Raw genomic sequence first — 16,750 nt, forward strand, 5'->3', positions numbered from 1 at the left:
CAGTGATACAAATATGTTTTACCACAAGTTCTTAAGGAAACTGACAATGTTGGACTCGGTACTATTTTGACTTCTACCAGAAATAAAATGAAGTAGCCTACTTTTGCTGTGTAGCTACTTTGTGAGTAGTCCTCTGTCAGAGTCCCCTCCTTAGTAGGCTACATAATGCATGTTTTTCTGCTATCTTTGATGAATGATAAAAATATGATTTTACCATTAGTTCTTAATTAAATTGATACTGTTTGACTTTGTATTATTTAGCCTGCTACTTACAATACATTGAAGTACTTTTACTGTGTATTGTTTGAGGAATACTCTGTCAAAGTCCCCTGCTGAGAACAAAATCTGGGCACTTCTGCTAAGTTTGATGAGGGAATTATTTTGTGTTGCCATTAGTTCTTCGTGAGATAATTGATCCTGTTGGACTCAGTACGACTGAAACTACCCCCACAAGTACTATGAAGTACTTACTGTGTACTTTTCCAACAATCCTCTGTCAATGTCCCCTCCTGAAAACAAGAATGCATGTTTCTCTGCTATTTTGAATAAACGTTAAAAAAAACTTTCTTCATGAGACTGAGATTGTTGGACAGTATTGCTGGTATCAAGTCTACCATCCTCTTAAAATACTCTGTCCAACAATATCAGTCTCATGAAGAAAGTTTTTTTTAACGTTTATTCAAAATAGCAGAGAAACATGCATTCTTGTTCTCAGGAGGGGACATTGACAGAGGATTGTTGGAAAAGTACACAGTAAGTACTTCATAGTACTTGTGGGGGTAGTTTCAGTCGTACTGAGTCCAACAGGATCAATTATCTCACGAAGAACTAATGGCAACACAAAATAATTCCCTCATCAAACTTAGCAGAAGTGCCCAGATTTTGTTCTCAGCAGGGGACTTTGACAGAGTATTCCTCAAACAATACACAGTAAAAGTACTTCAATGTATTGTAAGTAGCAGGCTAAATAATACAAAGTCAAACAGTATCAATTTAATTAAGAACTAATGGTAAAATCATATTTTTATCATTCATCAAAGATAGCAGAAAAACATGCATTATGTAGCCTACTAAGGAGGGGACTCTGACAGAGGACTACTCACAAAGTAGCTACACAGCAAAAGTAGGTTACTTCATTTTATTTCTGGTAGAAGTCAAAATAGTACCGAGTCCAACAGTGCCAGTTTCCTTAAAAACTTGTGGTAAAACATATTTGTATCACTGGTCAAATATAGCAGGAATGAAGAGCAGCTGATTTGAAAGAAAAAAGACGCGAGAGACGGCGGAGTTGACCGCAGTGCAAAATCGCTGTATAGTTTAAATCTCCTAACAATGTTGTCCATTTTAGACATAGGCTTATTATATTTACAGCCCTTAATAACATCCATTTTCTGGGCTCAATATGTGTCTTGGCCGTTTTCGTTGTGATCGATAAATTCACCTTGTTTCCCTTTGTTTATAATATTATCACCGCTTTTGTTTTGAAATCACTTCCGTGAGTTTCGCCCCGCCCCCCGTTGCACTGACCATTAGACCATTTAGTAAGGTAAAAAGCAAACAGCAAAAAGGCCACTCAAACGCTCTTCCGTTTACGTGTTTAATAAAGAAAAACAATTGGACGGTAGATACACAGATTTAAAATAGATGCATTTGATTTAAAAATAACAAATATAATTCAAAATGTAAACAGCAACAAAGAAATTATAAAAAATGTTTTTCTTTTTCTTGTTAATTCCCATTATCTTCTCTATTATGTATCTTCCGGTCTTTGCCAATCTGGCCAGCATCTCTTGGTCCTCCACGTCTTTCTCGTACAGCCACAGTTTGAAGCAAACTGAAAATAAGAAACAACAATGTTTTAACAAATCGTATTCAATAATGTGATGATAGAACTGCAAACAGAATAGCTGAAACTTTAACAAAATAAATAACTCGGTTACCTCTAATCATTAACCCATGTTTGTATCATGGAGTTAACTTTGTGTGTTGCTGCTAGCATACAGAACACCTGACGTGGAAACGTTACTCGTGCATGGAGCTACAGAGCTACTAGAAAGACAGTCCGGTGCATTCCTCCGTCTGGATGTGGTGCACTTTTGCTAAATGTTTAGACAAATAGCTCGTGTTACCACCCTCACATGCTAAACTCTTTTTGCACTATTGGCAACGAGCATTTTCCACCTCAAGACAAAGCCCCCAGGAAGTGCGCCGGACTCTGAGGAAAATATTCGTTGTGTCCAAACGGCGGTACTACAATTTCCTTATCAGTCTGTGACATCGACCGGCCCAGAAATACTTTTTCCCATTGACTAACATCGGGAAAGAGACGTCTGTAAATCGGTGGATAATTTTTTTGAAACTAAATAAACTTCCCAGTATGAACTATTGTATAGCCCTAGAATCATTAAGTCCTTAAAGCTGTAAAATGCACTGAAAGCCGAATCTAGATTTATTCTCTCTCTCCATTCATTCTAGTGAGCCGAGAGTGTGTGCTCGGGGGGGGCGGGGCTTAAGGGGTGCTTAGTTCTCTCCGCCATGTGTTTGCGTGCGTGTGTGTGTGTTGCATGCATGTAGCAGGTTGTGTGTGTAAACTGCCCCACCCCCTCGCACACCGACAGGGGAGAGAGATCTCTCGTCTGGATTGGAAATATCGAAAATAAATCATAGACGCACTTTGTAGTCTTATTGCATATTAGAAACGGAGTTGGCAACAGTAAGACTGCGATATAATGTTTATGTAGATATAATACATATGATATCTATTTTTTAAATGTCTCCAGCACCGATAAAAAGATCGATAACGTTGGACGTTAACGGTACCACGGTCTTTCATAATTCAGCCCCGGGTCCCATTTAATACCAAGGCTCGGTACCCATCCCTAGTTTTAATTATTACATCATCAATATTACATTTCAAATAACCAAGTACTTGGTGTCTCACAAAGCGCAAGTGGCTAGTGCTGCTAAGTAGTGTTAATTTCGTCAGCTATTTTTTTATTTAGTTTTAGTCTTAGTCCTGTGTTAAATTTTCTTTTTAGTTTTAGTCATATTTAGTCACCTTCATCCTGTTTTTATTTAGTCAAGTTTTAGTCGACTAAAGGTCTGAGCATTTTAGTCTTATTTCAGTCGACTAAAACAGTAAACATTTTAGTCAAGATTTAGTCGACTAAAAGTCTGAGCATTTTAGTCTTATTTTAGTCAAAGAAAACTAATTATTTTAGTCTACTTTTTGTCAATGAAAACTGTTGAGTCTTTTTTAGTCATCAGATTATATAGAACATTTCAGTCAAACTAGTCTAGCCAAAACCAATAATTTGTCATTTTAGTATATATAAATAGGATAATATCTTGTCCTTATTTGATGAAAAACACAGGTTGAATGATTAAGCAGCTTTGCAGAGAGTATCTGGTCAGGTTTGTGGTGTTTTTACCAGCTGTGTTTTGGCCACATTGCTTCCCTTCTGATAAAACAATGCATTCGCTTTTTTTCTCTGCCTCATTGTAACGAAAATGGGCCCAAATATCACATTGTTTCTTTCTCCCAAGCAGTGGTGGCTTTAGACTTTTTCGTTGTCAGTCATTTTGTTGGACAGGATTGTAACATTTCCGTCATAATCCATTATTATCCGTCGAGTGCACAATTTATCAATCACTCGCGCTGACGGGGGGGTATTCGGTTAACGTGAGTGCGACCACTGCTCCCAAGCCCTGTTGTTGCCATTTTATTTTCTGTTAAATAAGGTTAGATAGACCATGAGTTAGACCCGAGTCTTTCACGTTAACAATGTGCCGCTGCCCGGTGTAATTCAAATGTACCGCCGCGCGCAGCACAGACACACACAGCTGCTGCCCTGCCAGTGCCGCAGCACCGGAAATGGAACTGCTGGGAAAAAAACTAACTATCAGAGATGTAACGTTATCTTTGATAATATTTCGTCTCCTCATTTTTCGTCAACGAAAGTAAAGAGAGATTTTGGCATAGTTTTTATTTAGTAAACTACATTTTCGTCTTGTCACTTTTCGTCAACGATATTGCATGATGATTTCGTTACAGTTATTGTTTACTGCCGTCGGTGCCGTCTCGTCATCGTCTCGTTTTCGTCATGGAAAAAAAGGTCGTTGACGAACATATTTCGTCATAGTTTTAGTCAACGAAATTAACACTACTGCTAAGAACATACCTGGTGATGGTGTTGATGGTGGCTCTTCGCTGCAGGATCTGGTTGATGTCCTCCTAGCAGAAGCGATTGCCTTCGTCGTTCTCGTCCATGATGGCGGCGTAGGCTCCTTTCCTCAGCAGGTCCTCGATCTCCTTCTTGGAGAACTGCTGGACCGGCTAAAGGCGACGCAGAGAGACATTTACACAAGTGGATTTAGAAAACTCTTTTTGAAAATAAACTTAGCGTACTGCAACAGCGACTGACCCAAACATGACTTGGCATCTAGAAATATGACAGATTTTATTTTTCTCACCCCGTTGTTGTTGCCACTCATGCTCTGCAGGACGGCACGGTCCAGCCCGAGCTTCAGACTAGCTTTATCCAGCATTTCCCTCTCATAGTTTCTAGTGATCAGACGGTACACCTTCACCGCCTTAGACTGGCCAAAACGATGACGAACCGAGCTTGAGCTTGAAATAAAAAATGAAAAGAGGGGTCAAAAGAGCATCATGTGCAGCTGCTGTTCAACGTTTTTAAGCATTAAATGGGAAAATATACAGTTAAAGAACCGAGGGAATAAACGGAAAGACTGTTGTTGTTGTTGTAGCCCTATTGAACTATCTTTAGGACGGACAGAGCAGATATATATATATTAGTGCTGTCAAAATTATCGCGTTAACGGCGGTAATTAATTTTTGGAATTAATTGCGTTAAAATATTTAACGCATTTAACGCATGTGCAGAATGGCCCGCCCCATACGTGCCACCAGTGGCAGCGCCAGGGTATGGCTGGGGTAGGCTACACCCATAACCAAGAAATGGCTTAGCCCCACCATGAAAAATGATGTTAAAGTAAGCAAAATAAAGTCTGCCAACTGCCGGAGTAAATTGCACAGACAGTAGTTAGTAAGATTGATTTCAGTAGCCACGGTTTTGAAAACTTTTGTCACGTAGTGATCGTATTCTCAATAGAACATCTTTGATAACGGCGTGGTGTTGTTGCAGGAAGTCCCGACGGAGAATACTCTTGCTGTAGTACAGGGCAGAGCCATATAATAGTAATAATATGGCTCTGGTACAGGGGTGCACATAACTGGTACGCAGGTTATGTACTCTGAAATGCGCAAACTTGTGTCACAAAGCGCATTTGCGTACCGACGTACTTGTGAAGCTTTTCCAGAAGGCGGTTAGATCACTGGACGACAGAGTCGGTCTCCGTGTGCACAGACAGGGCTGCTGTTAACGTCGGTCTGTACAACGGAACTGTGCCAAAACTACCCCCCCCCTCTGTCGACTTTCCTGAAGTACTCCCCCGTTGATAGAAATCAACACGTAATGAATTAAGACCCCACGGTTTGATGATTGATAGGTGTGTGGGTTGTCTTTCATTTTGACATGCAGAAAAATGTTATAATAAACATAGATACTGTATGTTAAATTGATACATCCGCCTGCTTTCATTTATCTTTCCATTCCCACAACAATATACATACATAAATGGCATATTTTGGACATAGTTCGAATGGTGATTAATCATGATTAATTAATTTTTAAGCTGTGATTAATCTGATTAAAAATTGTAATCGTTTGACAGCCCTAATATATATATATATATATATATATATATATATTGTACCTGCAGGTCATTTTGAGGGTTCCAGTCAGAGTGGAATATCACACAGGTGTCTGCAGCAGTGAGGTTCACAAGCTCTTGATCAGGTGTTTGATGTGGGCGGGCATGATCCTTTCTGCAGCGATGAATAAAGAAAACAAAGAAGACATTATTAATAATAGTAACAACAATAATATTAGTATAACTATTTATATAGCACTTACACAATAATTGCAAAGTGATTCTCACAACAAAACAATAAAAAAACGAATTATTATAGGAATGTTAAAATACAAATAAATGATAAACATTCTGAGAGGCCGACTACAAAAGGTAGACTCAATGGCTCTTGATGACATCAATGAGCAGTCCCAAAACATGCTGCTGTATCAAAAGAAATAGGTCCAGATTTCTTCTATTTAGTGTTGGATGATTTGTTGTATTGATTGCTGATGGATGTTAAGATATGTTTTACAATTATAACAAAAAGATTATTGTAATTGGGATCAAAAAGTTTACAAATCGTAGTTTTAATAAAATCACTAGCAATATAGGATTTATTCAACAGCGGTAAAGCATTAAGTTACTAAATTAACGTACACTGAACTGTAAAACTTACCACTATTTAGGAAAGGACCTGATCAGAAGGATTGACTAGTAAGACAGCAAAGAGGCGGAGGAGGTCTCTGTCATGTACAACCATTGGTAGATGTTACACCTGAAAGAAAGATAAGGAAATAAGACAACACAGGAGGACAAACACCTTCTTAAGTAAAAGACCAAATCATGTCAAGCTTTAACCTGAGGCTGTTTTTTCAGTCTTTACAATGCACAGTTGGAAATTACATTCCAAAAGCTCAATTGAAACTCAACACCATAAATAACTGGGTACCAAAGTGCTTTACCTGATAGGACACGTTCCACACGGAGCAGCAACCATCCAGCTGGCCGTATGCTGCATATCATCTCCTCCCTCTCCACTGTTTCCAGTAGATCTCTACTGCCTGTCCAATAAAACTGAAATGCCCCAAAACAATCATATTTAAAAAGTTAAAAACAATAACTTGCTTTTGGAATTCAAATGTATTATAATCTCACCTTTTTCCTGGATGTCAGGAAGGCGTTCCCTTCAAGTCCGCAACCAGTCATAGGAGTTCAAATGCAAAGCCTGAAAGATGACAAGAGCGGGAGACTTACATGTTACAAGATAAGTAATACCAGAGCAGTGTTTAGGACATGCAGAGAACAGATCAAATCCCCTGACAGGCTCACACACTTTGGTGATGTCCTCATCAGATAATGATGTTTCATTTTTAGCAGCAAAGTAACATTACTCAAGGTATATGTTGGACCCAACTCATGTACAGTATGTTTTGCATCTCCTCAACAAAGGTCTGTATAGTTGAGTAGAAACAAACTGTCCCTACAGTTTCAGGTAGATTAACAAAGAAAAGTTTGCAATGAAGCACAAAACCCCTCTTTGTATTAAGCTAGCTGCGACAGAAAGTACAGCTTAACATGCTAACCTGGTGGAGTTAGCTAACGTTAGCTAACTTCATGTCCAACACAAAACCTCTAACGTGCATTACATTGACGATTTTAAACACAACTTAACTCTCTCAACTTGTAAAATAACGTTAATTTAACATACCCTTAAATAACTACATCACGTTTTTCAGGGGCAACACAAACTGCAGAAAACGTTAGCTGCTAACTGTTGTTAGCTAAGACAGCTAGCTCGTAACGATAGCCTCCTAGCAAACGTAAGGTTACGTTAACATTAACTTAACGTTGTAAGAAAGCAAAACGAACCTTCGAGACATATTTTACTCTCAGACTGGGTGTAATTGTGTAGCGTTGCTTTCCTCCAGAAGGACTTTTAGCTGTTTCCCAGTAGAGACTAGAGAGAGCGGTCAGAGCGGTTGCTCTCAGAAGAGCAGCATTGGGCGGACCAGATAAGACCAGAGAAGACCAGATAAGAACCAGTTAAGTCTTGGAGCCCACCGACGTCTTCCATGTTGTTATTTTCATTTAGTAGTTTGCCTTATAGTCCTTCTCCTCCATTTTCTTCCTCTTCTCGAGTAGTCAGTGTGGTGCTGTTGCTTTGGTCTGGGTCTCTGGACCTGTGAGCTAACCACGCCCCGTTCATTTGCATATAACGAATGGAAATGTCTGATCATGAAATAGAAGTCACATGAAATAAGCCATTATTTATGTATATATTTATTTATTTATTTAATATTGGCTTAAATGGCATTCCATATTCCATAGCCTCTATCCAGTCAGTATTTACCTAAGCATACATCATTTTATGCTGCGCATATTGCACTCATTTATATTGGTTTCATGCTCACATGGCTTACGATAAGCCAGGGTATAACATTCATGTATCATTGTACTCAAGCTAACAGCTGCATTACATTGTCTACATCTCCCTCTTCCCCCGGACCTCGACTCGTGCCGGCAATCCAAGATCCCTTCAGTTTACCTATGGTAAACATGCATATAACTGGTGGTGGTGTCTTAATAGCATTTCAGGGCTTCGTCCAGGATAGGTGCAGCAACTCTGCCGCAATCAAGGTAATTATTCCTCATCCCTACAACAACCAGACGGCCATCCAAGATCTCTCTTCCCTGGTATTTATGCATTTTAGTGGTAGTGTTCATCTGTGCACGTTTAACCCTGCATCGCAGGTCATCGACCATCGTGTCGGCAATGTTTAGTGGTAGTGTTCACGTAAGCCCGGCGCTGATTCCGGCCGTCGACTTCCGGGTCAGCATCTTATGATGTACAGTAAGCCCGGCAGCGATTCCGGCCGTTGTTTAGTGGTAGTACGTAAGCCCGGCACTGATTCCGGCCGTCGGCTCTCGGGTCAAGCATCTTATGATGTACAGTAAGCCCGGCAGCGAACAGTAAGCCCGGCAGCGATTCCGGCCGTTGTTTAGTGGTAGTGTTCTCGTAATTCCGCCGCTGATTCCGGCCGTCGACCTTTGGGTCAGCATCTTATGATGTACAGTAAGCCCGGCAGTGATTCCGGCCGATTGTTTAATCCACATGTTAATCTCTCATTTCATCAATAGATCACCGCAGTAAGCCCACAAGACGTTCCGGAACCTCTGCCTTAAACACTCCAAATGCGGCCATGATCAAATTCCTACAGCTTAGACCTACCTCTAATCCTCTCTCACCATTATTCCTTATCTCAGGGAATTTTCCTTTAACTCAACGACAGTTCAATGTCTATTTAAAACAAGTCCTCATTCAATCCGGGTTATCACCCCTTCTATACACGGGGCACTCCTTTAGAATAGGCGCAGCTACTTCCGCTGCTAATCAAGGCGTCTCATCCTCATCCCTGCAACAACTCGGACGGTGGTCCTCCTCCGCTTTCTCATCCTACATTCACCTTGACCTCAATGCTGTGCTGGCTATCCAAAGGTCTCTCCAACCTTAACAAATTGGTACGTATGCATATAACTGGTGGTGGTTCTTAGCATGTCAGCACGTATGTCGCCCCGCGGCTCATGTTTATTTCTGCATATCTAAACCTGTATGTCCAGGCTGTAAAACCTTCGGGTCTGTATAAATGTGCCCCGCACGTTCGGGAAGCCCTGCACGTTCCTTGGCGCCCCGCAGGTCGGGTCGCCTGGTGCGTCCGGGTAGCCTGGTGCGTCCGGGTAGCCCCGTTCGCCCGGGTAGCCCCGTTCGCCCGGGATGCCCCGTACGTCCGGGATGCCCTGTATGTCCAGGATGCCCTGTATGTCCAGGATGCCCCGTATGTCCGGGACGCCCTGTACGTCCAGGATGCCCTGTATGTCCAGGATGCCCCATACGTCCGGGATGCCCTGTACGTCCAGGATGCCCTGTATGTCCGGGATGCCCCGTACGTCCGGGTCGTAAACCTCCGGTCCGTATAATGTGTCCCTGCTAAAGTCAGGTTGCCCCGCACGTTCGGGAAGCCCTGCACGTTCCGGGCGCCCCGCACGTCCGGGAAGCCCTGTATGTCCAGGAAGGATGCCCAGGAGGCATCAGTCGTTTAAATTCTCACATGTATTAACCTCTCCTTTCCATCCATAGATTTCCACTGCATCCCACAAGGTAAGATTCTTCACATTCAGTACTTCATACTTCATTCTTTTGGGGGTTCATCGGAAACGGTTCTTCCCTTCCCGATTGATATCCTACAAAACCTGGGCCTAATCGCCAAAACACCATTTCATTCACTTGTTATAAACTGTCATCATTATGTTTCATTTATATAATGTGACCGATAATAAATATGTATTCCATACATCACGTCTCTCCTGATTGAAATGAAGCTTAGCGCAAGTTCAGACAGGAAGACCTAACACTCCGTATTGCTCGTCATGGCAATACTTGCTCCCTGCATCTAAATGACAGGGAGCGCCACTCCTCAGCTAACCTATCACGCCCCTCCATTTACAAGCCTAATTATCGCACCTGTTAATCCCTCTATATATGCTCTCCCCTTTCCTATCAGCTGTCTTCCAGGTGTCAACGCGCAACCCTCCTCCACCCCTTCGCCTCCTGCTTTCAACTCCATGCATGCACACACATGCATTTCCAAACATTTGGACTGCCTATGTTGCAAATGTATTATCTTTTCAATTTACACACGGCATCTATTTCACATCTGTCCGTCCTGGGAGAGGGATCCCTCCTCTGTTGCTCTCCCTGAGGTTTCTCCCATTTTTCCCTTAAACTGGGTTTTCTTCGGAAGTTTTTCCTTGTACGATGTGAGGGTCTAAGGACAGAGGGTGTCGTATTGTCATACTGATATTCTGTACACACTGTGAAAACCACTGAGACAAACGTAACATTCGTGATATTGTGGCGCATTGTGGTATGTGCGTTTGATTATCAGATCAAAGGGGCGTTGGGGAACTCCAGTTCGAAACCCGCTCCCGCCCCACTGCGTCAGGCCGTTGTGTCCTTGGGCAAGACACTTCACCCGAATTTGCTCCTGTGGGTATTGTCCACAGTACATGACCATTACATGTATGATCTGTATGTGTAATGTGTATTTGTAAAGCGCTTTGAGAGTCATTGATAAAGCGCTATAATAAATATAAGGATTATTATTATATGAATAAACATTGATTGATCGATTGATTGAACTCAGGACCAAGCTTAACCTTCTCCCTTCCAACCGGACCTAACCACTTATCACCACCAACAGTGTCTAGACCCAGGGGGGTTCATCGGAAACGGTTCTTCCCTTCCCGATTGATATCCTACAAAACCTGGGCCTAATCGCCAAAACACCATTTCATTCACTTGTTATAAACTGTCATCATTATGTTTCATTTATATAATGTGACCGATAATAAATATGTATTCCATACATCACGTCTCTCCTGATTGAACTACTGATAATTGTCTGTTTGGAAGCTGCTTTAATATATTAATGTGAGTCAAAAGTACATTTTACACATATATTCCTGCTTACATGATGTAGTGGGACATCCTGGTATTTTTAAGTTGAAAGTGCAATATCCAAATTGCAAGAAGCTGCAATTATTATTTTTCAGCTAAATTTGAGAATACAAAATGATTTCCTTTTTCTTCAGTAAAATCTGGACTTTCACTCTCTCTAGATCTAATCAATTACAGGTGGCAGCCATCTGTAATTTAGGTTACTTTGAAAAAAACAAATGGTGACAGCACTTAATTGTCTAAAGCTAACTGTGAGTGACGTGCACTGATACATTTTTGAGGAAATATAATCTATCTAACAATCTATGTAAGCACTGAAAGCATCTGAAGCAGAAATACAGAACTTCTTTATCTATGTCATTGCATGCCAACCTGAACAATCTTTGAATTGCGTTCTGCAAAACTGACAAGACGAAATGCAAAACATGGTGGACATTTCCTCGCGATAGGACTCGGAATGGTGAAACCAATTTGTGTCCACACCTGTAATAAGAAAGTATAAAACAATAAGCCTAAGGTTTAATTTAGCAAGCTTATTGAAATTGAATTTGTAAAATACAATATTTCTTACTCAATATCCACAAAAAGTGTGCCTTTTTCCGGAAAGCGTCCTGGCTGACGGTATTTCTTACTTTCCAACAAACCAGAGAACGCGTCAAATATGCCATGTCTCCAGCATCAAGAACTACCTCCAAAAGAATGCTCTGCAGCAATTCTTGCGGTAGCTATGGACATATTTTTTCAAGAACCAGGTTAAAAACAGAACTGAATTTCAAAACAAATATTTGTGTATATTTATATATTGATATGCTCCTTCTTCATAACCAACCAAGAGAAGTGGTTACCTTAAGAATCCAGCAACATGTCTTTCTTGTGTCCACCATATTTTTTGGGCGTTCAGCTCTTTTATTGAATCCAACCACTTAAAAACACAAAAACAACCAGAAGATGATGCAGGGCTGGCTAAACTTTACTCTAGTTATGGTTGGGCTGATGGACAATGACATCGTGCATCAGCCATGTAAGACAGCCATCGTCGTTGGATACCTGACCATCATCACATCATGAGTTAATAAGGCGCCCTCCCCTCCCTGCCCCACAAGAACGGGTAGAGTTTCCGTTTCGGAACAGTTAACTGCGGTACTCACATTACTTTAAACAGCCATAAAGTGGGAGGATAAGCTCAGGTTGATGTATAATAGTTAAACAGCTAACTCCATTATTGTAACACATATTACAGCAGAAATAAACAAAAAAGCATTGGTAAATGAAGCGCAGAGTTTAGTTTGAGCCGTGGTCCCGGAGCTGATCAAGCACCGCCGCAGAGGACATCGTCTATATTCAGTTGGGTACACATCACCCAGGGTTAGGGTTAGTCGTCGTGGCGGTCGCCCGCGCGCGAAGCGTGCACCGGAATTGTGCACGAAAATGTGCCGGATAATGGCGGATTTTGTTAGTTTCTTTTCGGTTTTTGGTTACTCCTTCCATCTCTCCCTCATTTTGGTCATCATCAGAGAGCACTGTTTCTGAACATGGTGCTGCTCTGGACTCTGACATGTCTGCTTCATCTGTGTCTGGCTCAGAGATATTTTCTATGGATTTGTCTCCCTCATCTTAGATGGACTATTGCAGGACAGCAGGGGGCTGCTTCCCTGAGCCTGCTGTAGCTGCCTAGAATACAAACAATATAGAATATGATGTTTATTTCAATTATTTGGGTAAGGCAATGCAATGCATGACAACATTAAGACTCACCAGACTTTAACTGTCATGGCCAAAATGCAACACCCTACCACTAGTTGTTGTTTTTTTGTCATTTGGCAAGTAGCTTCATGTCTGATTTAGTATCACCAAAGCACTTAGTGTGGTTAAAATAAATTGTGGGCCTCTCAATAAAATTATATTATTATTATTTATTATTATTATTATTATTATTATTATTACTATTATTATCACAGTTCAAATCTGAGCAGGAAAGGGCTCTAGGCAGACAGTGTGTCCCTTAACATGACTCTGGTATTGACTCTGGCCTTTCTTCTTCATCTTCATCATTGATGATGGGTAAGGGTTCATCAGGCACATCTGCATCCTCATCTTCCTTGCTGGTAGGCTCAGGCTGCTTTACCCAGGAGAGCAGAGAGCTGCTTCCCCGGGCTTCTTGTAGCTCTCTTTGTTTTTCTTTTCTTATCCTGTCTCTTCTTGGCATTATTCTACAAGTGGTAAACGCAAATGAGCTAAATCAATGTACTGCTCTGTTGTGCATGATAATTAAGGGTTAATCTCCGAGAAACATTTAACAGCAGCATTAATGTAAACCTATAAGGTTGCTACTACTTATATTGTACTTTCTGAGGCATTTTTACTTCACTTGAGTATTTCCCATTTTCAATACATTTACTTTTACTCCACTACAATTATTTGAAAACTTTAGTTAGTTACTATGTAGATTGTGATTAAGATTATTACAAAACATACATTTAATCACTTCAGCCCTAGCATAATGACGCATTGTGAGTGTGTAGATCTGCTATTTTCAAAAAGTGCACAACGAGACTAAATGGATGGATGCAAGAAAAGAAGTGAAGTTATAGTTTAGTTTGGCATCTGATTTAGGGGACTAAACAATACACTCGTTGTATTTGTTACCTGGTGGTTACTTACTTGGTCGTCACTAGGGCACTTTTAATCGTGCTGCTGCACCACACACCCGCCGTGGCCTGTCTGCTGACTGACTCTGAGCGCTGCGCGTTCACGTTGAGAGCAGGGAAGGGAGGCAATAGAGTCTGGCTGCAGCCAGGGCACGTACGGGAGTGCCGCGGGGCACGTGTGGGGATGTCTGACAACATTACAACGCGCATTTGGGGCATTGCTGTATATATTAGAAGCTTTTAATCCAGAATTGATCGATGTTACCATGCGCCACATACAGTACACTGTAAAAAAAAAAAAAAAAACTGTAAAAAACGAACTTTCAAAAGGGCACATTGCTGTCCAGAGGGCAAAACGGGCAGGTGCCCAAGCACTGCCTAGAGTCTATGTGTGCACGTCTCTGCTGGCCGTTCCAGTTGGATTTCAAAGTGTGGAAGTGGTGTGCAGAATCCTTGCTACTTCTAGTGGAGCGCTTTGGTCCACAACATGAGAGATAAGAAAATCAAAGATTTCACTATTTAACTGATATGATTTGTAAATATTCATAACCATTCTTGATCAAACATTTGTACAAAGTGAGTCACTATTTCATGTTTAAAATTGCAAACATAATAAAAATACTTTATATAAACTTTATTTACTCTATCAAAATCATATTGGAGTTTTCTTACTGCAAAAAAACGTAAGAAAAAAGCCTTAAAACATGTTAATAAAGGTTTGAAAAAACGCCTTCAAAACGTTTCAATAAAGCTTTGAAAAAATGCCTTCAAAAAAAGTGTTAATAAAGGTTTGAAAAAACGCCTTCAAATGTGTTTATAAAGGTTTGAAAAGAAACAGATATTACCAAGTGGCAGCGGTTGCCTAGCAACTGTTGCAAAGCTGCGGTCGTTGTGTGGGTGGGCGGGGCTTAGCGATCGCTCGCTGCTTCAATCTATGGCGTCACGTTCTAGATCACTTTGGCCCTTGAAGTTTAGAATGACGTAGACATATCTTCCTGCAGATAGAAGCAGCTTCTGCTGTCAGACAGTCACTTTGAGACCAGTTCCTTCAAAGTTAGTACAGTAGTCCACACAGCATTGCAAACAATCCTCATTATTCTTTGAATATCAGGATATCTAAAAATAATTCAGATTGTTTTTTAAATTGCTAAATATTTAAAAATAATCACCATAAATTGTTCAGTTGCTAGATATTTAAAAAGTAATCAATAACAGTGTTGTTTAAATTGCTGGTTAGTGGGTTAATACAGTTGTAATGGCCATGAACAGCCAACAGACAGAGGCAATGCCAGAGCTCAGAGTGACTCTGTTTCCTATTGTTGAGCCCTTTGTTCAAGGGGTGACAGGAGATCAGTGGCTTCTGTTAAGGTCAGGCAAACCTGATGATGCCACCTTAATCGTGGTGGCAGACCTTGTTGTCGAGGTTGTAACGTCCCTAACTAAGGCCATTTTGGCTGCTTGTACGGGCATGAAGACGCCTGTCTCTGAGGAGAGCATCAGGTCCAGCCTGGGGGACGCGCTCTCCCAGAGTATCGCCCAAGCTCTGGACCTTGCGAGCCAGGTGGAGGACGACAGCGTGGAGCTTTGTGCAGCTGTCATTAGCAAAGAGGTGGCAGAGAGCGTGAACTCTGCCCTCTCTACCCCGATGCACACTGCTGAGCGCGTCATTCGCCCCCGCAGGCTCAACATTATGGTGGGCCACATCTGCACAATGCTGAAGGCCTTTGCCGGAAAAATGAGAATTAGGAGAAGCCAACGTAGAACACGTCAAAGAAAATTAAGTCCCGCCCCCCTGGAGAAACCATTGGTGGATAACGAGGAGCCCAGAGCTGAGTCGCCGGTCTCAGTGGTTTCCTTACTAATAGGAGTCCAGGAGCAGAGTTCCTCAGGGGACTCAGTGATTGACATCCGCAAACAAAAATCCGTGGAAGAACTCATTGACCAGGAGCTGAGAAAAATCACCGATCCCGTCCTGGACGATTTGCCTGACCAGGTTTATGATCTGCTGCAAGAGGAGTGCTCTCTGGAGATCGCCAACACCGCGATGGGCATCACAGCCCTTCTGACCCAGCAGGAGGAGAATCAGGAGAGGACGCATGCTGGCAAGTCCACCAGTCAACACAAACAGGAGACCAAATGCAAGCAGGGCGTAAAGCTGAGGGTGAAGAAATGCTTGGCAAAGCGTGTTGCCAAAGCTTGGATTCATCGCATGGTGGTAAAGCTTAAAAAGAAATTCCACCCAGAGCCCAAAGCTGAAACTACGAAGTCCATGATGTCACTGATGAGCGGCGTAAGTGCTCTTCTCATGACTGAGGGAGGGGAAAAGGGAGGGAAAGAAATTAGTGTCTTTAAAAGGTTCAAGGACTTCTCCAGTGTCAAGCATTTAGTATTTATTGAGGCACTCAGCGACATGTTGTACAGACACATTGCTAGTGGTATGTCGCACAGTGACTTCCCAGAGCCTGTCAGGCACTCGTCCGTCAGGACGTTGCTCGTTCCTCAGGTGCATGCCAACATGTACGCGGAGATCCGCAAACAGGCGTGGCGTTTCGTGTCGCTGATGAGCTGGTTTGTGAACACTCAGGTCGCCACCCAGAGTCAAAGGGTCCAACAGGCCATAATGGGGCCTGAGGCTCCGTTCCAGTCAGAGGCCTTGGAGAGGGGCGAGGCTTTGGAGCGAGCCGCGCTTTGTGAGGAGAGAACTGCCAGTCCTTTGGAGGAGGACGCAAACAGGCAGTGGGATTTGAATAGAGTCTGCATTCAGATTTTTGTGGAGAAGCTGGTCACGCTGGCCTTCAAGAAATCTAAAGTGGGGCGCACTATGGTGGACGACAGGGACATCATTAAGAGCCTCTTTGATAGAGTGTGGGCT

General features: G+C 42.0%; 1 protein-coding gene and 1 long non-coding RNA gene across 2 annotated transcripts; one reads left to right on the top strand and one right to left on the bottom strand.

Moving 5' to 3' along the window:
- Positions 1 to 1,583: 1,583 nt before the first annotated feature.
- Positions 1,584 to 13,909, bottom strand: LOC117461843 (chromodomain-helicase-DNA-binding protein 8-like). Its single transcript, XM_034103809.2, has 8 exons — positions 13,892 to 13,909; positions 6,871 to 6,940; positions 6,678 to 6,789; positions 6,392 to 6,490; positions 5,797 to 5,908; positions 4,474 to 4,624; positions 4,182 to 4,336; positions 1,584 to 1,834 (listed from the first exon to the last, which is right to left on the bottom strand). The coding sequence occupies exons 5-7, from the start codon at positions 5,805 to 5,807 to the stop codon at positions 4,235 to 4,237; spliced, it is 264 nt and encodes an 87-aa protein (XP_033959700.1). The 5' UTR covers positions 5,808 to 5,908; positions 6,392 to 6,490; positions 6,678 to 6,789; positions 6,871 to 6,940; positions 13,892 to 13,909; the 3' UTR covers positions 1,584 to 1,834; positions 4,182 to 4,234.
- Positions 8,726 to 11,097, top strand: LOC139435615 (uncharacterized). Its single transcript, XR_011644842.1, has 3 exons — positions 8,726 to 9,234; positions 9,851 to 9,871; positions 10,275 to 11,097. It is a non-coding gene; the product is annotated as an uncharacterized lncRNA (long non-coding RNA).
- Positions 13,910 to 16,750: the final 2,841 nt, after the last annotated feature.

This window comes from Pseudochaenichthys georgianus, chromosome 17, assembly GCF_902827115.2.
Source record: "Pseudochaenichthys georgianus chromosome 17, fPseGeo1.2, whole genome shotgun sequence".
Taxonomy (NCBI): domain Eukaryota; kingdom Metazoa; phylum Chordata; class Actinopteri; order Perciformes; family Channichthyidae; genus Pseudochaenichthys; species Pseudochaenichthys georgianus.

What these genes read in the sequence shown, in the direction of transcription:
- LOC117461843 (XM_034103809.2), bottom strand. An exon ending in TGAGTGGCAACAACAACGGG is followed by an intron (nt 4,337 to 4,473) that starts GTGAGAAAAATA and finishes CGTCGCCTTTAG; the next exon opens with CCGGTCCAGCAGTTCTCCAA.